General features: G+C 44.9%; 1 protein-coding gene across 1 annotated transcript in view; it reads left to right on the plus strand.

Annotated features, from left to right (window-relative positions):
* The window catches only part of LOC141121630 (uncharacterized), a 46,171-nt gene extending 23,128 nt beyond the window's left edge, over positions 1-23,043 (plus strand). The window contains 11 exon segments of the mRNA XM_073611279.1: positions 13,662-13,789; positions 13,854-14,582; positions 16,147-16,526; positions 18,365-18,391; positions 19,156-19,269; positions 19,462-19,596; positions 19,683-19,806; positions 19,923-20,020; positions 20,101-20,322; positions 20,410-20,527; positions 21,569-23,043. Coding sequence (XP_073467380.1) covers positions 13,662-13,789; positions 13,854-14,582; positions 16,147-16,526; positions 18,365-18,391; positions 19,156-19,269; positions 19,462-19,596; positions 19,683-19,806; positions 19,923-20,020; positions 20,101-20,322; positions 20,410-20,527; positions 21,569-22,992 — 3,499 coding nt within the window. The 3' untranslated portion in view covers positions 22,993-23,043.
* Positions 23,044-24,770: the final 1,727 nt, after the last annotated feature.

Below are 24,770 nucleotides of genomic sequence, written 5' to 3' on the forward strand. Positions count from 1 at the left end.
AGCATTGCTCTGGGACATCCCATCAGTAATTACTGTGGCTCTGTGTCCCGTGATGTTCGAGAAAGAAAATAGGATTTTTTAAAACAGCTTACCTGTAAAATCCTTTTCTTTCGAAGGACATCACGGGACACAGAGGTCCCACCCCTCTTCTAATACACTATATTGCTTGGCTACAAAACTGAGGTATCCCTGCAAGGGGGAGGGATTATATAGGGGGTTGAACTTCCTGATAGGGTGTGCCAGTGTCCAATCACCAGTGATACCTATATAACTCATCAGTAATTACTGTGGCTCTGTGTCCCGTGATGTCCTTCGAAAGAAAAGGATTTTACAGGTAAGCTGTTTTAAAAAATCCTATTTTTTAAATGAGCAGTCATTTTTTGATTTTTTTAAAGTGAAAGCATAAAAATGAAAAATTCCTTCCAATATAGTGCCTGGGGGGTCCCCTTAGTCTACCTGTAAAGTGGCAGATCTGTACCATGTCTAGAATCTGCTGCAGCAATAATTGCATTTATAAAGCCAAAAAAATGAAATTTTCCCTGCAAGCTGCCTTTATTTTGCTCAGCAACAACTGGGGAGCCAGTGTGTATGATGAGGCCACAATGTAGTGCACTGGGAACAAGATTAGAGATTTTTTGGATACATTCTGGTGTCATTTTGACTGGATAGAAGTAACGGGTGCGTAAAAAATGATCTTTGTGTGTCGGTGGCGCCTTCCCACCATAACCCTATAGAGGTACTCTTGATGAAAGCAAGAATTAGCCTTGCTGTAAAAAAAAATTGCAATGATATGCACCTGTCAAACAGGTGCAGAAAAATTGGTCTTTGGGTGTCGGTGGTGCCTTCCCACCGTAACCCTATAGAGGTACTCTTGATGAAAGCAAGAATTGTCCTTGCTGTAAAAAATTGCAATGATATGCACCTGTCAAGCAGGTGCTGAAAAATTGGTCTTTGGGTGTTAATTGTGCCCATGAAACCTATACCAAAAACATTCTTCCAGATGAAATGATTGAACACCCTCAAAGCTAGGTAGCCTCGAAGTCCTGCAAAGATTCCACATCCCAAAAAGACTTAATCACATTGGCATCAGGGGCTTCATAGCTGGTAATCCAAGACTGATTCATTTTTATAAAAGTCAAATGGTCCACGGAGTCTGTGGACAGACACGTTCTATGATCAGTAACGAAACCTCCTGCAGCACTGAATGCCCGTTCTGAAAGCACGCTGGATGCAGGCAGCCCAAAACTCAATAGCATGGTGGGCAAGTTCTGACCAGTGGTCTATTCTCATGACCCAGTAAGTCGGTGGATCGTCAGCTAGAAAGCTCTCCATCTCTGTTTTGGCCCCGAGGTAATCGTCCACCATGTGATGCAGATGCTGCTGATGAGATGTGGAAGCTGACAGCCCTGGGCGGCGAGGACTAAAAAATTCCGAAATGCCTCACTTAGGCGGACGCCTTCTCCAACGCTTCTCCAGGGATTGTGTCACTGATGCATGCACTGTCACTGCTCACCATCCTTGTGGCCTCCTCAAATGGTGACAATATAGTGCATGCATTCTTAATGATCAGCCATTGGCGTGGGGGAAAAAAAGCTGAGGCGGCCTGAGCCTGTTGTTGTGCCGTACTGGCACAGGTACTTGTTGACGGCCCTCTGCTGCATGTATAGCCGCTGCAGCATTCCCAAAGTTGAGTTCCACCTGGTGGGCATGTCACAAATCAGGCGGTTTACGGGCAGGTGGAATTCCCGCTGAATTTCAGCCAACCGAGCACTGGCTGTGTATGACCGCCTGAAATGGCTACAGATTCTTCTGGCCTGCTTTAGTACATCTTGCAACTCTGGGCACGTACTTAGGAAAGGCTGCACAACCAAATTGAGGACATGTGCCAGGCATGGCACATGTGTCAACTTTCCCAGTCTAAGGGCGGACAGGAGGTTTGAGCCATTATCGGATACCACCATTCCTGGCTCCAGCTGGCGTGGTGTGAACCCTGGGCCTGTCCCTGCAGAGCTGCAAGAATCTCTGCTCCGGTGTGGTTCCTGTCCCCTAAACACACCAGCTGAAGCACTGCATGGCACCTTTTAGCCTGACTCTGGGAATAGCCCTTTGAACGCTTAGGGGGCAGTGTTAATTTTGTCGACTAAAACATTTTAGTCAACTAAATGAATACTATTTCAGTCGACTAAAATACGACTAAAACTAAAACAACTGAGATGACTAAAATACGACTAAAACTAAAATGGCATTTTAGTCAAAAGTCTAAAATGGGACTAAAACTAAAATGCCATTTTAGTCAAAAGACTAAAACTAAATTGAAATTTGACTTCAAAATTAACACTGGTCTGTAGTGCATGTTCATATCTCAATACCATAAATAATAACATTAGATTTTTCACTCCAGCAGTATATAATGAGTTTGGAAATTGTAGAGAAATGTTTAACTAATGCATTACAATTTAATTACACCCATTAGATTTTAAACGACTAAAATGAGTTTTAGTCGACTAAAATGTACTGGAGATTTTAGTCGACTAAAACGTAAGACATTTTAGTCGACTAAAATGTATTGGAGATTTAGTCGACTAAATAGGACTAAATCTAAAACAATTGCAGAAGACTAAAACGGGACTAAAACTAAAATGCCATTTTAGTCCTAATGCCCCGTACACACGGTCGGACGTTGATCGGACATTCCGACAACACAATCCATGGATTTTTTCTGACGGATGTTGGCTCAAACTTGTCTTGCATACACACGGTCACACAAAGTTGTCGGAAAATCCGATCGTCCTGAACGTGGTGACGTAAAACACGTACGTCGGGACTATAAACGGGGCAATAGCCAATAGCTTTCGTCTCTTAATTTATTCTGAGCATGCGTGGCACTTTGTCCGTCGGATTTGTCTACACACGATCGGAATTTAAAGGATCAGATTTTGTTGTCGGAAAATTTTATAGCATGCTCTCAAACTTTGTGTGTCCGAAATTCCAATGGAAAAAGTCAGATGGAGCCCACACATGGTCGGAATTTCCGACAACAAGCTCCGATCGCACATATTCCGTCTGAAAGTCCGACCGTGTGTACAGGGTATAAGACTAGGACTAAATCGAAATTTGCTGCCAAAATTAACACTGTTAGGGGTACCTGATGTTCATAGGTCAGTTCTGCAGATGAGGGCATGGAGGTGGTGGAGGAGGAGGGAGTAGAGCTTACAGGTCTGGCATCATCACCACCAGCTGTATGGAGACGTAGGGGCACAACAAACTGCAGCACCGAGCCCTGATCATCCTTTTGAGTTGCAAGCAGCGTTACCCAGTGTGCTGTGAACGAAATATATTGTCCCTGCCCATGCTTGCTGGACCACATGTCAGCAGTAAGGTGGATTTTACGGCTGACTGCCTTGCCCAACTATGCCAGAACATTCCCTTCTACATGATGGTAGCGAGATGGAACGGCCTTATGTGAAAAGTAGTAGCGACTGGGAACCTGCCATTGTGGTACAGCACATTGTGCAAATTCACGGAAGAGGGCAGATTCAACCAGGCTGAAAGGCAGAAGTCAGAGAGCCAACAGCTTTGACAAGCTTGCATTCAGACGCTGGGCATGTGGGTGGCAGGGACTGTATTTTTTTTTCTGCTGCAGCAGATGGGGCAGAGAAATTTGCCGGCTACAGTCTACAGCTGGTAGTGTGCTGCTGGCAGATGTGCTGCTAGGACCTGAGACACCCTGTGCTATACCATCATCCCTGTCAGTGGAGGCTGTTTAAAGGTAATGACTTGGTATCGCAGGGCCAGACTGAAGTGGGTAAAGAGGAGGGACAGATTTGTGCCCCTTTTGTGTGGCTTCTAGGTGCTCTTGCCAACGGGCTGAGTGGTTGGAAGTTAAATGCCTTGTTAGGCATGTGGTACCCAAATGGTTGGTGTTTTTGCCATGTTTGATGTGCCTGAGACACAGTTTGCAGATAGCAACAGTGCGATCTGCTGCAGATGCGCTGAAAAAGGCTCAGACAGCTGAGCTTTGGGGAATGGGCTGGTAGATAACAGCTGCAGAATGTGATGGAATAGGGTGGCTGCTCTCTACTCTTTCTTGATGTTGGGCTCCTTGGGGTTGTGCCGCCTCACCTTCAGTTTTCTCCTCTGCTCTATCTGGCACCAAGTCACATCAGTGACCTCATCATCATCTCCATCTCCTCCATCTTCATAACCACTGGAGACAACTTGGCAATACGCTGCGGCTTGGGGAACATAAATGCCAATTTGTCTACCAGTGTTCCTCCGTCTCTCTAGGCTCATGTTCCTGTCATCCTCAACCTCAGAACCAACATCTGAATCCAGTAATGGCTGGGCATCATCAAGGAGCAAGTGGCTGATGCTGTGGTCAAATAACTTAGCTGACTCCTCAATGGCTGATGGTGGGGCTATGGTGGGAATAGATGTGGACAAGGAGGCAGGTTTATCCACTCTGGCAACTGCAGGGGACTGCACACTTGTCTCTGCTTGCGTGACAGAGGATGAGAAAGGTTTAGTAAGCCAGTCCACCACCTCCTCTGCATGCTGTGGCTGGATAGCACGGGCAAACTCACTAAACAGAGGAAATGATGCCCTGCCTGAGGACTGACCACCTCGTCCACCTTTGCCTGTGGACACATTTGTTGCTGGCCCCCTTACAGTGCCAAGGGAATGTCTGCCTTTCCTTGTTGTCCTCCCAGACATTATTGTGAGGGAGGGGGCGGTGCTTATAAGCAAATGTAAAGAAGAAGTTGAAATCTGTACGTAGATGCACTTTAATCAATGTAAAGAGGTGTTTGGTGCACTTTAACTTGAATATTCACACTTCACAGACACACTCCACGGATACACAACAATATACTACAATATAATGCACCAAACGTACAATGACGCACAGAACTATATGGCGTTAAACTGGCAGTAAGGCACACAGAAGTAAATGGCGGTAAACTGGCAGTAACGCACACAGAACTATATGGTGTTAAACTGACAGTAACGCACACAGAACTATATGGTGTTAAACTGGCAGTAACGCACGCAAAACCATATGGCGTTAAACTGGCAGTAACGCACACAGAAGTAAATGGCATTAAACTGTCAGTAACGCACACAAAACGATATGGCGTTAAACTGGCAGTAACACACGCAACACTATATGGTGTTAAACTGGCAGTAACGCCTGCAAAACTATATGGCGTTAAACTGGCAGTAACGCACACAGAAGTAAATGGCATTAAACTGTCAGTAACGCACACAAAACGATATGGCGTTAAACTGGCAGTAACACACGCAACACTATATGGTGTTAAACTGGCAGTAACGCCTGCAAAACTATATGGCGTTAAACTGGCAGTAATGCACACAAAACAATATGGAGTTAAAATGGCAGTAATGCATGCAAAACTATATGGCGTTAAACTTGCAGTAACGTACATAAAAGTAAATGGCGTTAAACTGGCAGTAACGCACACAGAACTATATGGCGTTAAACTGCCAGTAACGCACACAGAACTATATGGCGTTAAACTGGCAATAACGCACACAGAAGTAAATGGCATTAAACTGGCAGTAAGGCACCCAAAATGATATGGCGTTAAACTGGCAGTAACGGACACAGAAGTAAATGGAGTTAAACTGGCAGTAACGCACACAGAACTGTATGGTGTTAAACTGGCAGTAACACGCGCAAAACTATATGGCGTTAAACTGGCAGTAATGCACGCAAAACTGTATGGCGTTAAACTGGCAGTAACGCACACAGAAGTAGATGGCGTTAAACTGGCAGTAACGCACCCAAAACGATATGGCGTTAAACTGGCAGTAACGCACACAGAATTATATGGCGTTAAACTGGCATATGGCATTAAACTGGCAGTAACGCACACAGAAGTAAATGGCGTTAAACTGGCAGTAACGCACACAAAATGATATGCCGTTAAACTGGCAGTAACGCACACAAAACTATATGGCGTTAAACTGGCAGTAATGCCTGCAAAACTATATGGTGTTAAACTGGCAGTAATGCACACAAAACAATATGGAGTTAAAATGGCAGTAACGCACACAAAACTATATGGCGTTAAACTTGCAGTAACGCACATAGAAGTAAATGGCGTTAAACTGGCAGTAACGCACACAGAACTATATGGCGTTAAACTGGCAGTAACGCACGCAAAACTATATGACGTTAAACTGGCAATAACGCACACAGAAGTAAATGGTGTTAAACTGGCAGTAACGCACCCAAAAATTATATGGCGTTAAACTGGCAGTAAAGGACACAGAAGTAAATGGAGTTAAACTGGCAGTAACGCACACAGAACTATATGGTGTTAAACTGGCAGTAACGCACGCAAAACTATATGGCGTTAAACTGGCAGTAAAGAGCAGATGTAAATGGCGTTAAACTGTCAGTAACGCACACAAAACAATATGGCGTTAAACTGGCAGTAACGCACACAGAAGTAAATGGCGTTAAACTGGCAGTACTGCACACAGAACTATATGGTGTTAAACTGGCAGTAACGCACGAAAAACTATATGGCGTTAAACTGGCAGTAACGCACGCAAACTATATGGCGTTAAACTGTCAGTAACGCATGCAAAACTATATGGCGTTAAACTGGCAGTAACGCACACAGAAGTAAATGCCGTTAAACTGTCAGTAACGCACACAGAACTATATGGCGTTAAACTGGCAGTAATGCACACAGAATTATTTGGTGTTAAACTGGCATATGGCGTTAAACTGGCAGTAACGCACACAGAAGTAAATGGCGTTCAACTGTCAGTAACGCACACAAAACGATATGGCGTTAAACTGGCAGTAACGCAGGCAAAACTATATGGCGTTAAACTGGCAGTAACGCCTGCAAAACTATATGGCGTTAAACTGGCAGTAACGCACACAGTATTATATGGTGTTAAACTGGCATATGGCGTTAAACTGGCAGAAACGCACGCCAAACTATATGGCGTTAAACTGGCAGTAACGCACACAGAATTAAATGGTGTTAAACTGGTAGTAACGCACATAGAAGTAAATGATGTTAAACTGGCAGTAAGGTACACAGAACTATATGGCGTTAAACAGGCAGTAACGCACACAGTATTATATGGTGTTAAACTGGCATATGGCGTTAAACTGGCAGAAACGCACGCAAAACTATATGGCGTTAAACTGGCAGTAACGCACACAGAAGTAAATGGTGTTAAACTGGCAGTAACACACACAAACCTATATGGCGTTAAACTGGCAGTAACGGACACAGAAGTAAATGGAAATAAACTGGCAGTAACGCACGCAAAACTATATGGCGTTAAACTGGCAGTAACGCATGCAAAACTATATGGCGTTAAACTGGCAGTAAAGAGCAGACGTAAATGGCGTTAAACTGTCAGTAACGCACACAAAACGATATGGCATTAAACTGGCAGTAACGAACACGGAAGTAAATGGCGTTAAACTGGCAGTAACGCACACAGAACTATATGGTGTTAAACTGACAGTAACGCACGCAAAACTATATGGCGTTAAACTGGCAGTAACGCACACAAAACGATATGATGTTAAACTAGCTGTAACGCACACAAAACTATATGGCATTAAACTGGCAGTAACGCACACAGAAGTAAATGGCATTAAACTGGCAGTAATGCACATGGAACTATATGGCATAAAACTGGCAGTAACGCACACAAAACAATATGGCGTTAAACTGGCAGTAACGCACGCAAAACTATATGGCGTTAAACTGGCAGTAACACACACAGAAGTAAATGGCATTTGTTAAATCTGATTTAGGGGTCTCAAAACAAGACAGATGATGAGATAATGAATCCAGATCTTAAGATAAGATAAGGTGCTTTATAGTATACACTGCAGTGGAGAGACACAACACACACACCGATATTCAGCACTACCAGGCCGAACGTAGAAGGAAGTGTCTCTGACTTACAGACATTAAGTTTAACAATATATATACTTTATGAATATGCATAAACACTAGGCGTGTTATAGGTGTGATCGTATAATTTAGTCCAATCAGCATTCATATCTTCTGCGTAGCAAGGGAACAGTTAAATAGGTGGTTACATCATGTGACTGATAGAAAGCGAGAGAAAACATGGGCTCCGCCATCTTGGTACTGGTTCAGACCAGGTAGATAAGACTGTCCATTTCTCGGAGCAAAAAAGGGAGTAAGCTGTTGCTTCTTATGATGAAGGTCATCATAGACTGAAAACTCTAGGAAGAAGCAAGAAAGTTGTATTACAATTCTTAAAGTGACAGTCTCAATATACATACATATATATAACTCAACATTATCAAACCCCTATAATTCTGCTTACTAGCAGTAACGCAATTAAATAGACGGTGTTCAACCGTCACTACACTATCTGAACTGTCCCTACTCTAGCTATACACTAATGTAAGGATTACTGACACGGTCTCACTACACTGCACTGAAACTATATGAGCGGTCCCTACTCTACACTATTGTATGTATGAATGACACATTCTCACTACACTACAGTGAAACTATCTGAGCTGTCCCTAATCTAGCTGCACACTATGCAAAGTTGAATGATGGTCCTCCTCACTACACTCACACTATCCCTAGACTGATACTAAACTAATATTCTACACTGACAATTGAAGCAAAATAGCACATTATAGCACACTAACTAATAGCACTGAACAGAGCCCTGTTTGATCTCTCTCCACGCCAAAATCACACTGAAAATGGCTGCCAATAAAAGAATACTTTTATACTGTGGTGCGGGAATTAGCCATGATTGGATAAAGTCATGATGAAAGTGTGCAATCATGACTCTGACAGTGCTCTGTGCCCAGGGCTTGCAATGCACTGTTCAGTGCTGCAATGCAATGTGGTCGGTTCGGGGGCTGAACAAATGGTCAAACAACCCGTTTGGTCGGCTGTTCACCGAACGACCGAACAACGAAAGTTTGGCCCGAACATAAGCTTGGGCCGAACCGTTCTCCCATCCCTAGTTATAGACCCAAGGAGTATCGAGAGGAGGGCGATCGTTGGGGTAGGTGATAACGTTTCCTCATAAATTTTATTGTAACATTCAAATACCTGAGTCCAGTAGGGGCGGATCCTCTCACATTCCCACCAGAAATGTAGATAGGTCCCTGTAGCGGAGTTACAGCGCCAACAGGAGGCTGGAGTTGACGGAAAAATTTTGTGTAACGTGGATGGGTCCTTGTTCCTACTACTTACTTGCTAGTTAGGCATTTTGACTATATGATTATGGTTCACTTATATGTTCATGCTTGCTGTGTTTCTTGTTTGCTGGAGTTTGGATACATTTTGGTTTCATTATAAATAAATCTTACTTAAAGCATGCACAGTCTGGTCTCAATTTCCTAGGTGTAGTTATGCAGAGCTGGCCATCCCTGCTGCTGATTCCTGACAGTGCAGTGCATTTGAAGTTCAGTCAAATCTAAGGCTAAACCTACTCTCACCCCCATTCTAAGCCTATTTTACCTTACCCTGTAAAGAAAAGATGTCTATACTTACCTATACTAGAGTCCGGTCCCATGATCAGCTGTCAGTGGTGGCTTCAACGTGGAGCAGTCGACAGTAGATGCCCCATTGTAAGCCTATGGGTGATGCCATCTCCCAGGCATTTGCAGCTGTTATTGGCATAATCATACCTCACAGAAGCTACCACTGGAGTAGGGTTACCTCCTCATCCCTTTAAACCCAAACACATATTAATTTACACGGGTTCTGTGGCTAATTGAGGTGGTAATTAAACTCACTTAGTGCCTTATCTGCATTAAATCAGCCTCAGAACCTGTGTAACTCATATGTGTTCAGATTTAAAGGGATAAGGTGGCAACCCTACGCTGAAGAGAGATGCCGGAGCAGCTTCAGAATAGGTAATTATAGACATCTTTTATTTACAGGGTTAGATAGAATAGGCTAATGCCCCGTACACACGGTCGGATTTTCCAACAGGAAATGTTGGATGTGAGCTTGTGGTCGGAAAGTCTGACCATGTGTACGCTCCATCAAACATTTGCTGTCGGACTTCCCGCCAACAAATGTTTGATAGCAGGTTCTCAAGTTTTCCGCCAACAAAAGTTTTTTGTCGGAAAGTCCCATCGTGTGAACACAAGTCCGCGCACAAAAGTCCACGCATGCTCGGAAGCAGAAGCGGCTGGTCTTGTAAACTAGCATTCGTAATGGAGAATTAACATTCATGACGTGGCAAACTATGAAAACGCCAAATGCAGCGCACAATTCTCTTCTTCTTTAATGGGATAATAATGAAGCTGCTTTGCTGGTGATACTGATTTATCGCAAACAAAATTTTCAAAGGCTTTTTTTTCAAGTGATATCAAGAAGAATTTTAATAATAGCGCTAAATGAAAAAAGCAAAAAGAAAAGCATGAATCAACACTCACCAAACTTCTACTAACATGAAATTAGCAGAAGGAGCCCAAAGGGTGGCTCTAAAGAACTGAAAAACCACGTGGTACGTCTTGTACGTCACTACGAACATAATTGTTGGGCAACATTTGTGTGACCGTGTGTATGCAAGACAAGTTTGAGCCAACAACCTTCGAACAAAAATCCACGGTTTTGTTGGCGGAAAGGCCGATCGTGTGTACGGGGCATTAGAGAGGGGATGGGGGTGAGTAGGTTTAACCTTTGTTGTATGACCGAAGTTCCACTTTAAGGGAAGTTTGGATGCTGATTCCAAATCCTATTGAAATCATTGGGAACCAAATCAAAAATGCCCATTTTCTGGGCTGATAGGCAAACAGGTGTCATAAAACAGCATGGGGGCACTGCTCTGGCAAACGTACCAAGGCAAAAAAAAAATGCATTTGGCCAGAAGCAATGTTTTTTTTTTAAATACTTAGGCCCCTTTCACATGGACGGACCGTCTATCCGTTTTTCTTCCATCCGTCAACGGACGACAATGCATTCCTATGGGCAAACGGATGACCATCCGTTAACCTCCGCTTCAGTTTTTATCCATGCTTTTTAATGTGCAAAGCTACGTCCAGATCCGTCAAAACGGATATTAACCGACGTTAACTGACAATGTCCGTCAACGTCCGATCAGTTAAGATCCGTTTTGAAGAAATAATTCAAAGTTCATACTTTGACAAATAAAAAAACAAAGTGAAAAAACCTTTATTTTAAAAGGGTTATGCAGAATAATAAAACCAAAACTGTTTTGAACATATCATGTGCTTTTGTGTCTTTTTATGCTATCAAAACACAATGAAATACCCAAATTAATGAATTAATAAATTTTAATTTGCACTGCATTATTTATATATATATAGGAAGGCCGGTTTACCGGCCTGAAGTTATGGGAGGAGCCTGGAGGGTATTTAACCAGACCATCCACGATGGTCTGTGTCGGTTCCAGTGCGCGGTACCTACGTCACCAGGCCGACTTTTCGAGAAAAATCACCGCACGTTAGCAAGTTCCTACTCTCCAGTTCCAGCGTCGCTGTTCCCCGTTCGCAGTCCCTGATTTTCGATCGTTCCACCGACGCAGGTAGGAGGTATTGTTACCGTTATAGAACGTATTGTTACCTTATCCGTACGGAGCCACGCACGGGACAAGTCGCCCACAAGTCCCGAAACCTTGTTCCACACATCACTCCCTCCCCCCCCCCCACTACTAAACCATACACCTTTTACAAAAAACCACCACTGTCATCTAAAACTGACTCTACACCTTCACAAAGCACTCACCAACAGTGCGCTTCTTTCATCCGACCGATCCGAGTCCAGTCGCAACAGCGGCTCAACAATTCGCATCCTCAGCATACACAAGCACTCACTAACAGTGCCTCTTCATCCGACCGGTCCGAGTCCAGTCGCAACAGCGACTCAATGATTCGGATCTTCAGCATACACAAGCATTCACCTACAATATGCTTCTTTATTCGACCGATCCGAGTCCAGTCGCAACAGCGGCTTAATGATTCAGATCTCCAGCATACACAAGCACTCACCAACAGTGTGCTTCTCTTCATCTGACCGGTCCGAGTCCAGTCGCAATCAGCGGCCCAATGATTCAGATCTTTAGCATACACAAGCACTCACCCACAATATGCTTCTTTAGCATACACAAGCACTCACCAACAGCGTGCTTCTTTTATCCGACCGATCTGAGTCCAGTCGCAAAAACGGCTCAATGATTCAGATCTTTAGCATACACAAGCACTCACCAACAGTGTGCTTCTTTCATCCCACCGATCCCAGTCCAGTCGTAACAGCGGCCCAATGATTCAGATCTTCAGCATACACAAGCACTCACCAACAGTGTGCTTCTTTCATCCGACCGATCCGAGTCCAGTCGCAACAGCGGCCCAATGATTCGAATCTCCAGCATACGCAAGCACTCACCAACAGTGTGCTTCTTTCATCCGACCGATCCGAGTCCAGTCGCAACAGCGGCCCGATGATTCGGATCCTCAGCATACAAGCACTCACCAACAGTGTGCTTCTTTTATCAGACCGATCTGAGTCCAGTCACAAAAGCGGCTCAATGATTCAGATCTTTAGCATACACAAGCACTCACCAACAGTGTGCTTCTTTCATCCCACCGATCCCAGTCCAGTCGCAACAGTGGCCCAATGATTCGGATCTTCAGCATACACAAGCACTCACCAACAGTGTGCTTCTTTCATCCCACCGATCCGAGTCCAGTCGCAACAGCGGCCCAATGATTCGAATCTCCAGCATACACAAGCACTCACCAACACTGTGCTTCTTTCATCCAACCGATCCCAGTCCAGTCGCGTACCGGCTCAATGATTCAAGATCCTCGGCACAACAAAACCCCACCGTCCATTCTGAATCTAGTCGTAGCACCGGCTCAACGATTCGGATTCTCGCCAATCCAACTTTCACTGACCGATCCCAGTCGCATACCGGCTCAATGATTCAGGATCCTCGGCACCGCAAACCCCACCATCCAATCCGAGTCCAGTCGTAGCACCGGCTCAACGGTTCGGATCTCTCACAACAAATACCATAAACACACAACTCACACCATCTATTTTTTACCGATGCTGCGCACGGTTTTTCCTACATAATCAAATTTCTGTAAAAAAAAAAAAAAAAACTCTTTCACTTTGTAATCACCGCAAACATTTACGAAATGGCTTCATACAGCCACTCATCTCCAGTAGCAACACGGCTACTCATCGATTTCTCTATCCCTTCCCCCTTTTCAGGTCAGTAGAGTTCTCCAGTAGATCCATCCTGCACCAGGTGTGGACAGTATCTTCCTCAGCTTCCCGGTCGACCCAAGTCTCGACCCCAAACTAAAACTCCACTACTAGGGCTTCAAGACAGGTGCGTAATTCAAAAAAAAAAAAAAAAAATCTATCCCCTCCTACCTTTTAAACTTGTCTAAAACATACGCATTTCCCCCCCTATTTTAGCGGACGCCATGTCGCAGGCCGACAGCAAGGACGTCGCCTCCACCCTGTCGTCACCTGGGGCAGACTCAGCAAACGACGACTTACAGTCTCTCAGAGCTTGGACCATCCCCAAGCTTACAGCTGAACTACGGTGCAGGGGTATACCCTACCCTGCGACGGCTAGGAAAGCTGAGCTTTTCAGGTTGCTATTTTCTCCGCCAGCGGCAGCCCAATCAGGCACCTAGGCGTCACTACAGTCAATCTCATCAGCAATCACTCAGCTGCACTCCTTGGTGACCACACTATCGGCAGCAGTTACCGACGTCCAGACAAGAGTGGGAACCCTGGAGGTACATCAAGCTGCACCCTCACCATCTACAGTAACCACCGCCATCCCCATGCCTCTCCTTACAGGTACGCCCGACATCTGTACCTACGTCCTCCCCGCACATCTCGTCCCAGCAGGCATCAGGAAGGACATCATGGATGGGAAGGACATTAACTTAGCATCCCTCCTCATCGCAGTACACGACCCGGCTGAAAACAAGTCCTATTCGTGGGGAGACGTTTCCGTCGTCCTAAAGGCCAAAGATCATAGGCTTACCCGCAAACTCAATGTTGCGGAGTTCGTGCTAGCATTCGGCATGTTCAGAGACGTGCTATGCACGATCAACCCCAACAGGAGAGAGGAGCTGGATCTATACTTACACGCAATAGTAGATCTAGGTTATAAATATGGGGGGTGCTCGTTTTATGACTATCACAGGTCATTTTCAGCAAAAGCAGCAGCCAGACTTTCCCAGTTTCAGGCAACTACCAACTGGAGTACCATCGATACAGAGCTGTTCTGTCGCCATTTCGCTGGCCTACGTTCCCCACTCTGTACTAACTGCCAGTCGTCCACCCATACGGCTAACTGGTGCTCCGAGTCAGGTGGCAGACGCCCCCCCAACCTTTCCTCCTTTCCCAGTGTCACTCATTACTCAACGGCATTTACTCAGCCGGCTCAGGCAGACAGATTAGGACGACCCGTCCATGCACTAGGGGGAGCAGCCATATGCAATAACTTCAACTTTGGGGGTTGTAACTTCCCCACTGCAAACTACTTCATATCTGTCTCACATGCCACAAAGCTCACCCCAGGTACGCCTGCGCTGTAAAACAGCCCAAACCCGAATGACTAAGCCGAGTGCACGTCGGATGGCTCGCGTTTTACCTCACCTCACACCCAACACCTTCACTGGCAGCCTTTCTCATCCGGGGATTCACGACAGGCTTTCACACCGGACTTATCACACTCCCAAACACAACTCACGAGTGCAAAAACCTGCTTTCAGCCGCTACCGACGAGGAAGCCATCACCACCCTGCTGCAAACAGAACTAGACCGGGGATACATAATCGGCCCCTTTACACAATCACCTTTTTCTGTATGGAGAGTCAGCCATATCGGCCTTGTGAAGGGCAAGTTTTCAAATAAACTCCGTTTAATTTATGATTTGTCCGCGCCTCATGGTTCCCACATACCCAGTTTAAATTCCCTAATACCTTCAGAAGAGTTTTCACTTAAATATTCATCGGTAGACTCAGCTATTCAATCTATCATTTTCGCAGGAGCAGGCGCCTGGTTGTCTAAAGCAGACATCTCGGACGCATTCAAATTGTTGCCAATTGATCCGTGCCTATGGCGATGGCACGGAATCAAAAGGAAAGGCCTATACTATTTCGCCACCAAATTAACGTTCGGCTCCAAAAGCAGCCCGTAGCTATTTGACACTTTTGCTCAGTCCCTTTCCTGGATTCTCTCACAACATGCGTCCTGTCAGAAAGTGATTCACTACTTAGACGACTTCCTACTCATAGAGAAACCTAACAAGCCCCCAGTCGATCTAAACAGCCTAAGAACAATCTTCCACAATCTTAACGTGCCTTTAGCGGATAAGAAGGTGGAAGGCCCGGCACAGATCGTCACTTTCTTGGGTATCATACTCAACACTCACACCATGCAAGCTAGCCTGCCTCCCGACAAATTGACCCGCATCAGGACAGTCATCCACACGTTTACTAATACGCAAGGCTGCACAAAAAAGCAACTACAATCCCTCCTTGGCATGCTGAACTTTGCCATAAGGATCATCCCTCAAGGGCGATCTTTTGTCTCACGTCTCCTGGTGTTCCTTTCCCAGGTACAAGACCCTGACCAAATATTTAAACTAGACAAGGCAGCCATAGCTGACCTAGCCATGTGGGACGATTTTCTAACAAATTGGAACGGCATTTCGATGTTTATATCATCAGCGTCTCCCACGTCACCTCAAATAATCACGGACGCCGCAGCCTCCACAGGCTTTGCAGCTATTTTTGGCCACCACTGGTTTGCAGCACCATGGCCGCCAGAAATACTCTCGATCCCTGGGTTCAGTCAATCCTCCTCGATGTTTAAGATCTACCCCATTGTTGCAGCAGCCCACGTCTGGGGCAACAACTGGGTAGGACAAACAGTCACATTTTCCACAGATAATCAAGCCACAGCCTCTATTATAAATAAAGGTCGCTCCAAGTCCTTGGCCATCATGTCCTTCCTACACAGGCTGGTGCAACTCTCACTACAGCACCAATTTAATGTCCTCTGTGTCCATATCCCCGGTAAATGTAACACTTCGGCCGACGTGCTATCTCGTTTTAACTTCACAACCTTCTTTTCGCAGGAACCTGGAGCCGACCCGACCATGTCTGCTATCCCACATTGGTCACAGCTAACTCTGGATTAAAGCGACATCTTCATGACGCCACTAGTCTGATTAACCAGTCACTATCTCACAATACCCTGAAAGGCTACCATGCTGCCTGGAAAATCTATCACAGGTTTCTAGCTGCTAACCCCGAGGCAATACCAGGAGATCTCCATCATATCCTGGCCTTCATATCATACTGCCACACTCAGCTGAAATTATCCTACAATACTATTAGACTCTACCTAGCTGGCATCCAGCATTTCACCTCTTTACTAGATCCTACTAAACCATCTTTGTTCGCTACCCATGCGGTCAAGGCCATCCTCCGAGGCATCCACAAGCAAAAGCCCCAAGTTAGCGGTAAACGCTTACCGGTCACCAGTGCCTTGTTTCGAGACATGTCCACTATCCTTTCACGCTCACCTTTCAGTTTTTTGCCCAGCTTGGTCAACCAAGCAGCCATCTACCTGGCATTTTACGGCTTTCTATGACCCAGCGAATTCACAGTCAGCAGCACCAGTCATAGGGCCTTACGCAGACGCCACCTCACGCGTCACCACAGTCATTTCACAATACACCTCGAGGTGTCCAAAACACAACAGTCCGGTCCAGGGGTTGACATCAAGCTCTTCAGAACACACAACGCCTGGTGCCCCGTAGCCATCCTAGATCATCTATTAGCCCATCTATCTGATCCCTCGCAGGACAGCCCATTGCTGCCGTTCCCGATCAGCCCGCTCAGTACCAACCAGTTCACTACTCACGTCAGGATCCTTCTGCGCAACTTAGGCTTTGACCCCAACCGTTATTCTGGACATTCTTTCCGCATTGGAACAGCATCAGCAGCCTCACGAAAGGTCCCGGTCCCGGACCACGTGATCAGGAAAATGGGAAGGTGGAAATCCACCTGCTTTGCTCGCTACATTCCCAATCCACAAGTAGAAACGTCACGAGCCTTTGGCAAGCTTGCCCTGTAGTATGTCCATAAAACTTAAATAAAGCATTACCTCCCTAAACCAAGTCTTTTTGCGCCCTTCTCTGGCATACCGCCCAGCAGATCTGGGTTTACCATACAGCAGGCCAGGGCACACTTCAGGTCTATTTATGTTGTTAGTCTTGTGACGTGTTTATGTGTTTCATATCTGTCAGGACGGAGGGCTCCGACCATAAATAGGAAGGCCGGTTTACCGGCCTGAAGTTATGGGAGGAGCCTGGAGGGTATTTAACCAGACCATCCACGATGGTCTGTGTCGGTTCCAGTGCGCGGTACCCACCCACCCATTCCTCTTCTCAAGGTACTTCTCTTCAAACAATTTCTCTACAGAAACATCCATTACTTTCTTAAGGTATGCGCCCTTCTCTGGCATACCGCCAAGCAGATCTGGGTTTACCATACAGCAGGCCAGGGCACACTTCAGGTCTATTTATGTTGTTAGTCTTGTGACGTGTTTATGTGTTTCATATCTGTCAGGACGGAGGGCTCCGACCATAAATATATATATATATATATATATATATATATATATATATATATATTGGTACTGCCATGGATCTTCTCCTGATGGAGATAGAAAGTAGTCATCAAATTGTTCACGCAAGGCAATGTAGGATGGGTGGAGCAAGGCTTTCTGGGTAATTTCCTTAAATGCAAAGAAACTGCTGTAAATGGATGAAAACGGATACAAAAACAGACGAAAAAACGGATGTAAACGTGTACATTAACGGATGAAAGCGGATATTAACGGAACGGAAGATGGATGAAAATGGAGATTAACGGAACAGATGACGGATGAAGACAGATGAAGCAACGAATAAGAACTGATACGTTTTTAACGTGGCTAAACTGACGGTGCCCGTGTGAAAGGGGCCTTAAAGTGAAACAATAAAAATGTCAAATTACTTTTAATAACATTCCTTGGGGGATGTCCTAATCCTGCCTGTGAAGGGGCATCTCTGTGATGCAGCAGTGCTGACATTTACAAAGGGAAAAAAGTCTATAAGGACAACACACACACAAAGCCGCATTCAAACGATGAGATGTTTCTCAGGGCTGCAGCTCCTCCGAGCTCCACAAGGTAGTGATCTCACTAATACTGAGAAAAGATGTCTCCATGTAATACAGACAGGAAGTGATGTCAGGTACAGACAGGAAGTTCCAGGTGAGAGGTGAGTCGGGAGGAAGTAGAAAGGAGACATTGCTGGAAGTGGAGCAGAGGAGGTAATAAGATCTTATTTTCTATTTACACCCAGTAACCCCCCGTCATGTCCGTCCTCTTCCTCCATAGTCACTGTGATGTCTTTTATCTCCAGCAGATGATGATACACACATATATAGTGTGGAAACCTAGATTAACCCCTTCAGGGGCAGAACATTTCCCCATTTACGGGGCCGCAACATTCTCTTCATTTTGGAGATAAATTCTAGTAATATGATCCTCTAAACAATCATCACTGACAATAAATAGACAAGACAATGACCATACGTGGCTAACAAAGGGCAATTATTACACTACAAAGGCAGCGAATGGGCAATCATTACAATATGCAGCCAACACAATGATGGAGTGCAGGGGTCAGGAGTATGGAGCATAGAGCCCCTTACATTACTGGTCAGGAGGTAGAAAACATCCCCCATCCTGCCATGAAGAATATGTTCCATCATTATTGTCAGAGGGAGGAAAATAGCAAGAAGGCAGGAGGATTGTGTTTATAATTCTCTGTCCGCAGATCTAACACTAAACAAAACCAGTTCAAACACAAAACAACCCAACAGAGAAGAGGGGCAGGTCAGGAGGGTTCTGGGATCTTTAAAAACTAACAAATACTAAACAGTCTAAACTAAATGTGTTCCCATGGAGGCAGTAGTCCTTAATTGGACAACAACCCTCCTATCACCCCCCTCACATCCACGTCCTATTATTGTGTGACCAACACCATCCAAATAATTCTTACTTTCATTTCCCAAACTTATCCGTCTACAAGGAGACCTGTAAAGATCAAATGACGGCACCAATGAGGATGGAGGAGGACCGGAGTCACATGACTGAGAAGATACTAAACCTCACCCTGGAGATCATCTACCTGCTGACCGGAGAGGTGAGGAGGATTCTGGGAGGTCACATGACATCACTCTTATCTCTATTAATAAAACACAGACCTGACCGGAGAGGTGAGGAGGATTCTGGGAGGTCACATGACATCACTCTTATCTCTATTAATAAAACACAGACCTGACCGGAGAGGTGAGGAGGATTCTAACATAATATTCCTATTGGTTTTCCAATACAGAGATTTCCTCTTATGAAGTCAGGTGATCATATGACCATCACAGTACCTCCATGTGACTCCCTAAAACCTGAGAGACACAACATGCAGAAGATTCTAGAAGTCACCAAGAAGATGATGGAGCTGCTGACAGGAGAGGTGAGCGGTGCTGGGAATTCTGGGACATTATCCAGTAACAGACAAGGGATGTGTCTGGATGGTGACTGTATCATTGTGTGTGTCAGGTTCCTATAAGGTGTCAGGATGTCACTGTCTATTTCTCCATGGAGGAGTGGGAGTATCTAGAAGGACACAAGGATCTCTACAAGGACGTCATGATGGACAATCAGCCGCCCCTCACATCACCGGGTAAGAGGAGACTTTATTGTAAAGGAGAGAGCAGTACGGAGGGTCCACCTAGATCCCCCATTATCTGATAAACACATAGAAACAATGTATTCAGTCAGTGTGTGTGTTTCCTACAGATGGATCCAGTAATGGGAATCCACCAGAGAGATGTCCCCGTCCTCTGTATTCCCGGGACTCCACACAGGAAGATCACACCGTCCCTCAACATGAGCAGGTAGATGTGGAACAATCACTGATAGTTAAGATTTATACACAAGCTTGTTTGTTACAATGAATGCGTTATTCTTTATTCAGAGTGGAAACCTCAGGGATTATAATATTGTTGTTAAAGAAGAGTTTGAAGAGGGAGGTGATGAGTATGGTATAATGGATGAGCTCTCTGAGGAACACCAGCAAATCTACAAGGACATCATGATGGAATCACCTAGTAACAGAAACCCACCAGAGAGATGTCCCCATCCACTGTATTCCCGGGATTCCACACAGGAAGATCACACCATCTTTCACCATTACAAGGTTGGTGGAATGGAACATGGACTCATGTAGATGGTGTTAAGGTTTTTTATATTTTACAGATGTTATATTTCTCCTTCTCTTTTTAAGGTTGAGGTTAAAGCAGAAGAAGAGGAGACGTATGTGAGGAATGATCAGCAGTCTATGGAGGAGGATGGAATAACTAGGACATTTATAGAGGAGGACACTCCTACAGAGATCAGCACAGGTGGGTCATTAACACTAAATATATTCCTCCACCCATACTGCTCACTGATTGGTCCAGAGTTGGGCAAGGACTGGATGATATCAGCCTGTAATACCCTGGTCACTTTCCTGAGCTGTGTTCCCCGTCCTGTATTTCTCCTAGATAATCTTCCCTCTCTGTGCTGCAGACTTAATTTATGTATCTAGACTGGATTTATGGAGATTCTGGGGTTCAGCTGGCAGCAAAATGTTGATTTTTATTATAGGAATTGCTCGACCTAGGCAACTGGGGAATGTGTCTTGAGTCTTTTGCCCCATGCCCGTGGCTTCATGAATACATGTGAGCCCTGACCCTTACAATATGTTGTACATTACATAGTCCTGACTTCTGCTTTCTCTCCTCCACCCACTGCTATATATAAACACAATATGTATTCTCTTTTGTTAGACCCATTTCCTACCAGCTGGACATTTTATATCTGATGATTTGATTGGAGCACAGACTTTTAGACTTAGAGAGCAGCACCATCTATTGATTTTACTTTACAGATTTTTATATGTTGATAATAATGTGGTAACATCCTCAAACTTTAGAACCTTAAACATAAAGTGAGAAAGGAGTCAATAACCCAATGATGGTGGTCTTCAGGATCAGTCCAGTCTTCATTTTGGTTATTCTACCCCCATCCTCACTCTCTGACCTCTGGTGGGGCTCAGCCCCGCTGTTATTTATGACTAAATTGTGGACTAAATAAGGATGTGCAGGACTTCTTGTGTTGGGAAGATGGCAGTGAGAGATAGAGGGGGGTGGGGACACTCATCCTATAATCCCCTCATCACTGTCACTCCTATAAAAGACAGTTCTCGTTGTTTCTTCACTCTCTGACTAAGGTCCATGAATAAAGAAATTAACTGGTAGGAGATCAGAGGACCCATTTACTAGTTACCTTGAGGGTGGAATTGTATGATCCTCAGAGACAAAGCTGCCTGATGTGGGTGGAGTCCTGGTTTAGGGGAACCAATCTGCTCATGTCTAGTAATAATCTTTTTATCTCTATTTTAGTAGATGGACGGGAGATGAGGAAAACCTCAGAGGATTGTCTCACTTTCTCTCCAGACTGTAAAGTAGAAGATGAGGACATAACACAGTATAGTCCAGGAGAAAACCCGGCTACCTCAAATGTCCATCCGGCACCACACAGTGTAGATGGACCATCGTATTCCTCTTATCCTGAGGAACCTCAGACTGTGAGGGGCGGTGCTGTCCTTCCAACAGAGAAGAGGTTTTCCTGTACTGAGTGTGGGAAGGGTTTCCATTTCAAATCCAGTCTTACTGTGCATAAAAGATCTCACACAGGTGAGAAGCCATATTCCTGCCCTAAGTGCGGCAAATGTTTTTCAGATAAGTCCAATCTTTCCATACATCAGAGGTCTCATATGGATGAGAAGCAACTTTCCTGTCTTGAGTGTGGGAAATGTTTTTTACAAAAATCAGAACTTGTAACACATAAAAGGTCTCACACGGGGGAGAAGCTTTATTCCTGCCCTGACTGTGGAAAAGTTTTTTCAAAGAAGTCCAATCTTTCTGTACATCAGAGATCTCACACAGGGGAGAAGCCTTTTTCCTGTTCTGTATGTGGGAAATGTTTTTCAAAGAAGTCCAATCTTTCCACACACCAAAGATCTCATACAGGGGAAAAACCGTATTCCTGTACTGAGTGTGGGAAATGTTTTTCAGATAGGTCACATGTTTACAGACATCAGAAAATGCATGCCAGCGAGAAGCCATTATCCTGTCCTGAGTGCGGAAAATGTTTTTTACAAAAATCAGAGCTTGTAACACATAAAAGGTCTCACATGGGGGAAAAGCTTTATTACTGCCCTGACTGTGGAAAATGTTTTTCAAAGAAGTCCAATCTTTCTGTACATCAGAGATCTCACACGGGGGAGAAGCCGTATTCCTGTCCTCAGTGTGGGAAATGTTTTTCAAAGAAGTCCAATCTTTCCACACATCAAAGGACTCACACAGGGGAAAAACCTTATTCCTGTCCTGAATGCGGGAAATGCTTTTCAGATAAGTCACATCTCTACACACATCAACGATTGCACACAGGTGAGAAGCCGTATTCCTGTTTTGCATGTGGGAAATGTTTTATCCAAAAATCAGAGCTTCTCAAACATCAGAGATTGCACACAGGGGAAAAGCCATATTCCTGTCCTGAGTGCGGGAAATGTTTTTCACAGAAGTCCAATCTTTACAGACATCAGAGATCTCACACGGGGGAGAAGACACTTTCCTGTCCTGAGTGAGGGAATTGTTTCTCACTGAAGTCCTGTCTTCCTGTACATCAGAGATCCCACACAACCCTCGAGGTGTATTAGTGCCTTGAGTGCGGGAAATGTCTTCTATATGAATGTTGCTGGACATCACAGCTCTCATGTGGGGAAGAAGCACACCCTGATATACAGTATCTCATAAAAAACTGAGTACACCCCTCACATTTTTGTAAATATTCTATTCTATCTTTTCATGTGACAACACTGAAGAAATTACACTTTGCTACAATGTAAAGTAGTGAGTTCACAGCTTGTATAACAGTGTAAATTTGCTGTCCCCTCAAAATAATGTAACACACAGCCATTAATGTCTAAACCGCTGGCAACAAAAGTGAGTACACCCCTAAGTGAAAATGTTCAAATTGGGCCCGATTAGCTATTTTCCCTCCACGGTTTCATGTGACTCGTTAGTGTTACAAGGTCTCAGGTGTGAATGGGGAGCAGGTGTGTTAAATTTGGTGTTATCGCTCTCACTCTCTCATACTGGTCACTGGAAGTTCAGCATGGCACCTCATGGCAAAGAACTCTCTGAGGATCTGAAAAAAAGAATTGTTGCTCTACATAAAGATGTCCTAGGCTATAAGAAGATTACCAAGACCCTGAAACTGAGCTGCAGCACGGTGGCCAAGACCATACAGCGGTTTAACAGGACAGGTTCCACTCAGAACAGGCCTCGCCATGGTTGACCAAAGAAGTTGAGTGCACGTGCTCAGCGTCATATCCAGAGGTTGTCTTTGGGAAATAGATGTATGAGTGCTGCCAGCATTGCTGCAGAGGTTGAAGGGCTGGGGGGTCAGCCTGTCAGTGCTCAGACCATACGCTGCACACTGCATCAAATTAGTCTGCATGGAAGTCATCCCAGAAGGAAGCCTCTTCTAAAGAGGATGCACAAGAAAGCCCGCAACCAATTTTCTGAAGACAAGCAGACTAAGGACATGGATTACTGGAACCATGTCCTGTGGTCTGATGAGATTAAGATAAACTTATTTGGTTCAGATGGTGTCAAGCGTGTGTGGTGGCAACCAGGTGAGAAGTACAAAGACAAGTGTGTCTTGCCTACTGTCAAGCATGATGTTGGGAGTGTCATGGTCTGGGGCTACGTGAGTGCACTGGGAGCTACAGTTCATTGAGGGAACCATTAATGCCAACATGTACTGTGACATACTGAAGCAGAGCATGATCCCCTCCCTTCAGAGCCTGGGCCGTAGGGCAGTATTCCAACATGATAACGACCCCAAACACACCCCCAAGACGACTATTCCCTTGCTAAAGAAGCTGAAGGTAAAGGTAATGGTCGGGCCAAGGATGTCTCCAGACCTAAACCCTATTGAGCATCTGTGGGGCATCCTCAAATGGAACATGGAGGAGCGCAAGGTCTCTAACATCCCCCAGCTCCGTGATGTCGTCATGGAGGAGTGGAAAAGGACTCCAGTGGCACCCTGTGAAGCTCTGGTGAACTCCATGCCCAAGAGGGTTAAGGCAGTGCTGGAAAACAATGGTGGCCACACAAAATATTGACACTTTGGGCCCAATTTGGACATTTTCACTTAGGGGTGTACTTGCTTTTGTTGCCAGCGGTTTAGACATTAATGGCTGTGTGTTGAGTTCTTTTGAGGGGACAGCAAATTTACACTGTTATACAAGCTGTACACTCACTACTTTACATTGTAGCAAAGTGTCATTTCTTCAGTGTTGTCACATGAAAAGATATAATAAAATATTTACAAAAATGTGAGGGGTGTACTCACTTTTGTGAGATACTGTACACTTCAGATATACTCCATGGCTGATCTTCATCATGTAAGAAACAGTTCATAAGGAGATCAGAGATCACCAAAGACATGGGTGAAGTGTTGTACTGTGTTGGCCATTGATAGCAGTAGAATAAAAATTGAGTCATTACCTTTCATTGGCTGAGTACATTTTGT

Source organism: Aquarana catesbeiana, unplaced genomic scaffold, assembly GCF_042186555.1.
Source record: "Aquarana catesbeiana isolate 2022-GZ unplaced genomic scaffold, ASM4218655v1 unanchor226, whole genome shotgun sequence".
In the NCBI taxonomy this organism is placed as follows: Eukaryota; Metazoa; Chordata; class Amphibia; order Anura; family Ranidae; genus Aquarana; species Aquarana catesbeiana.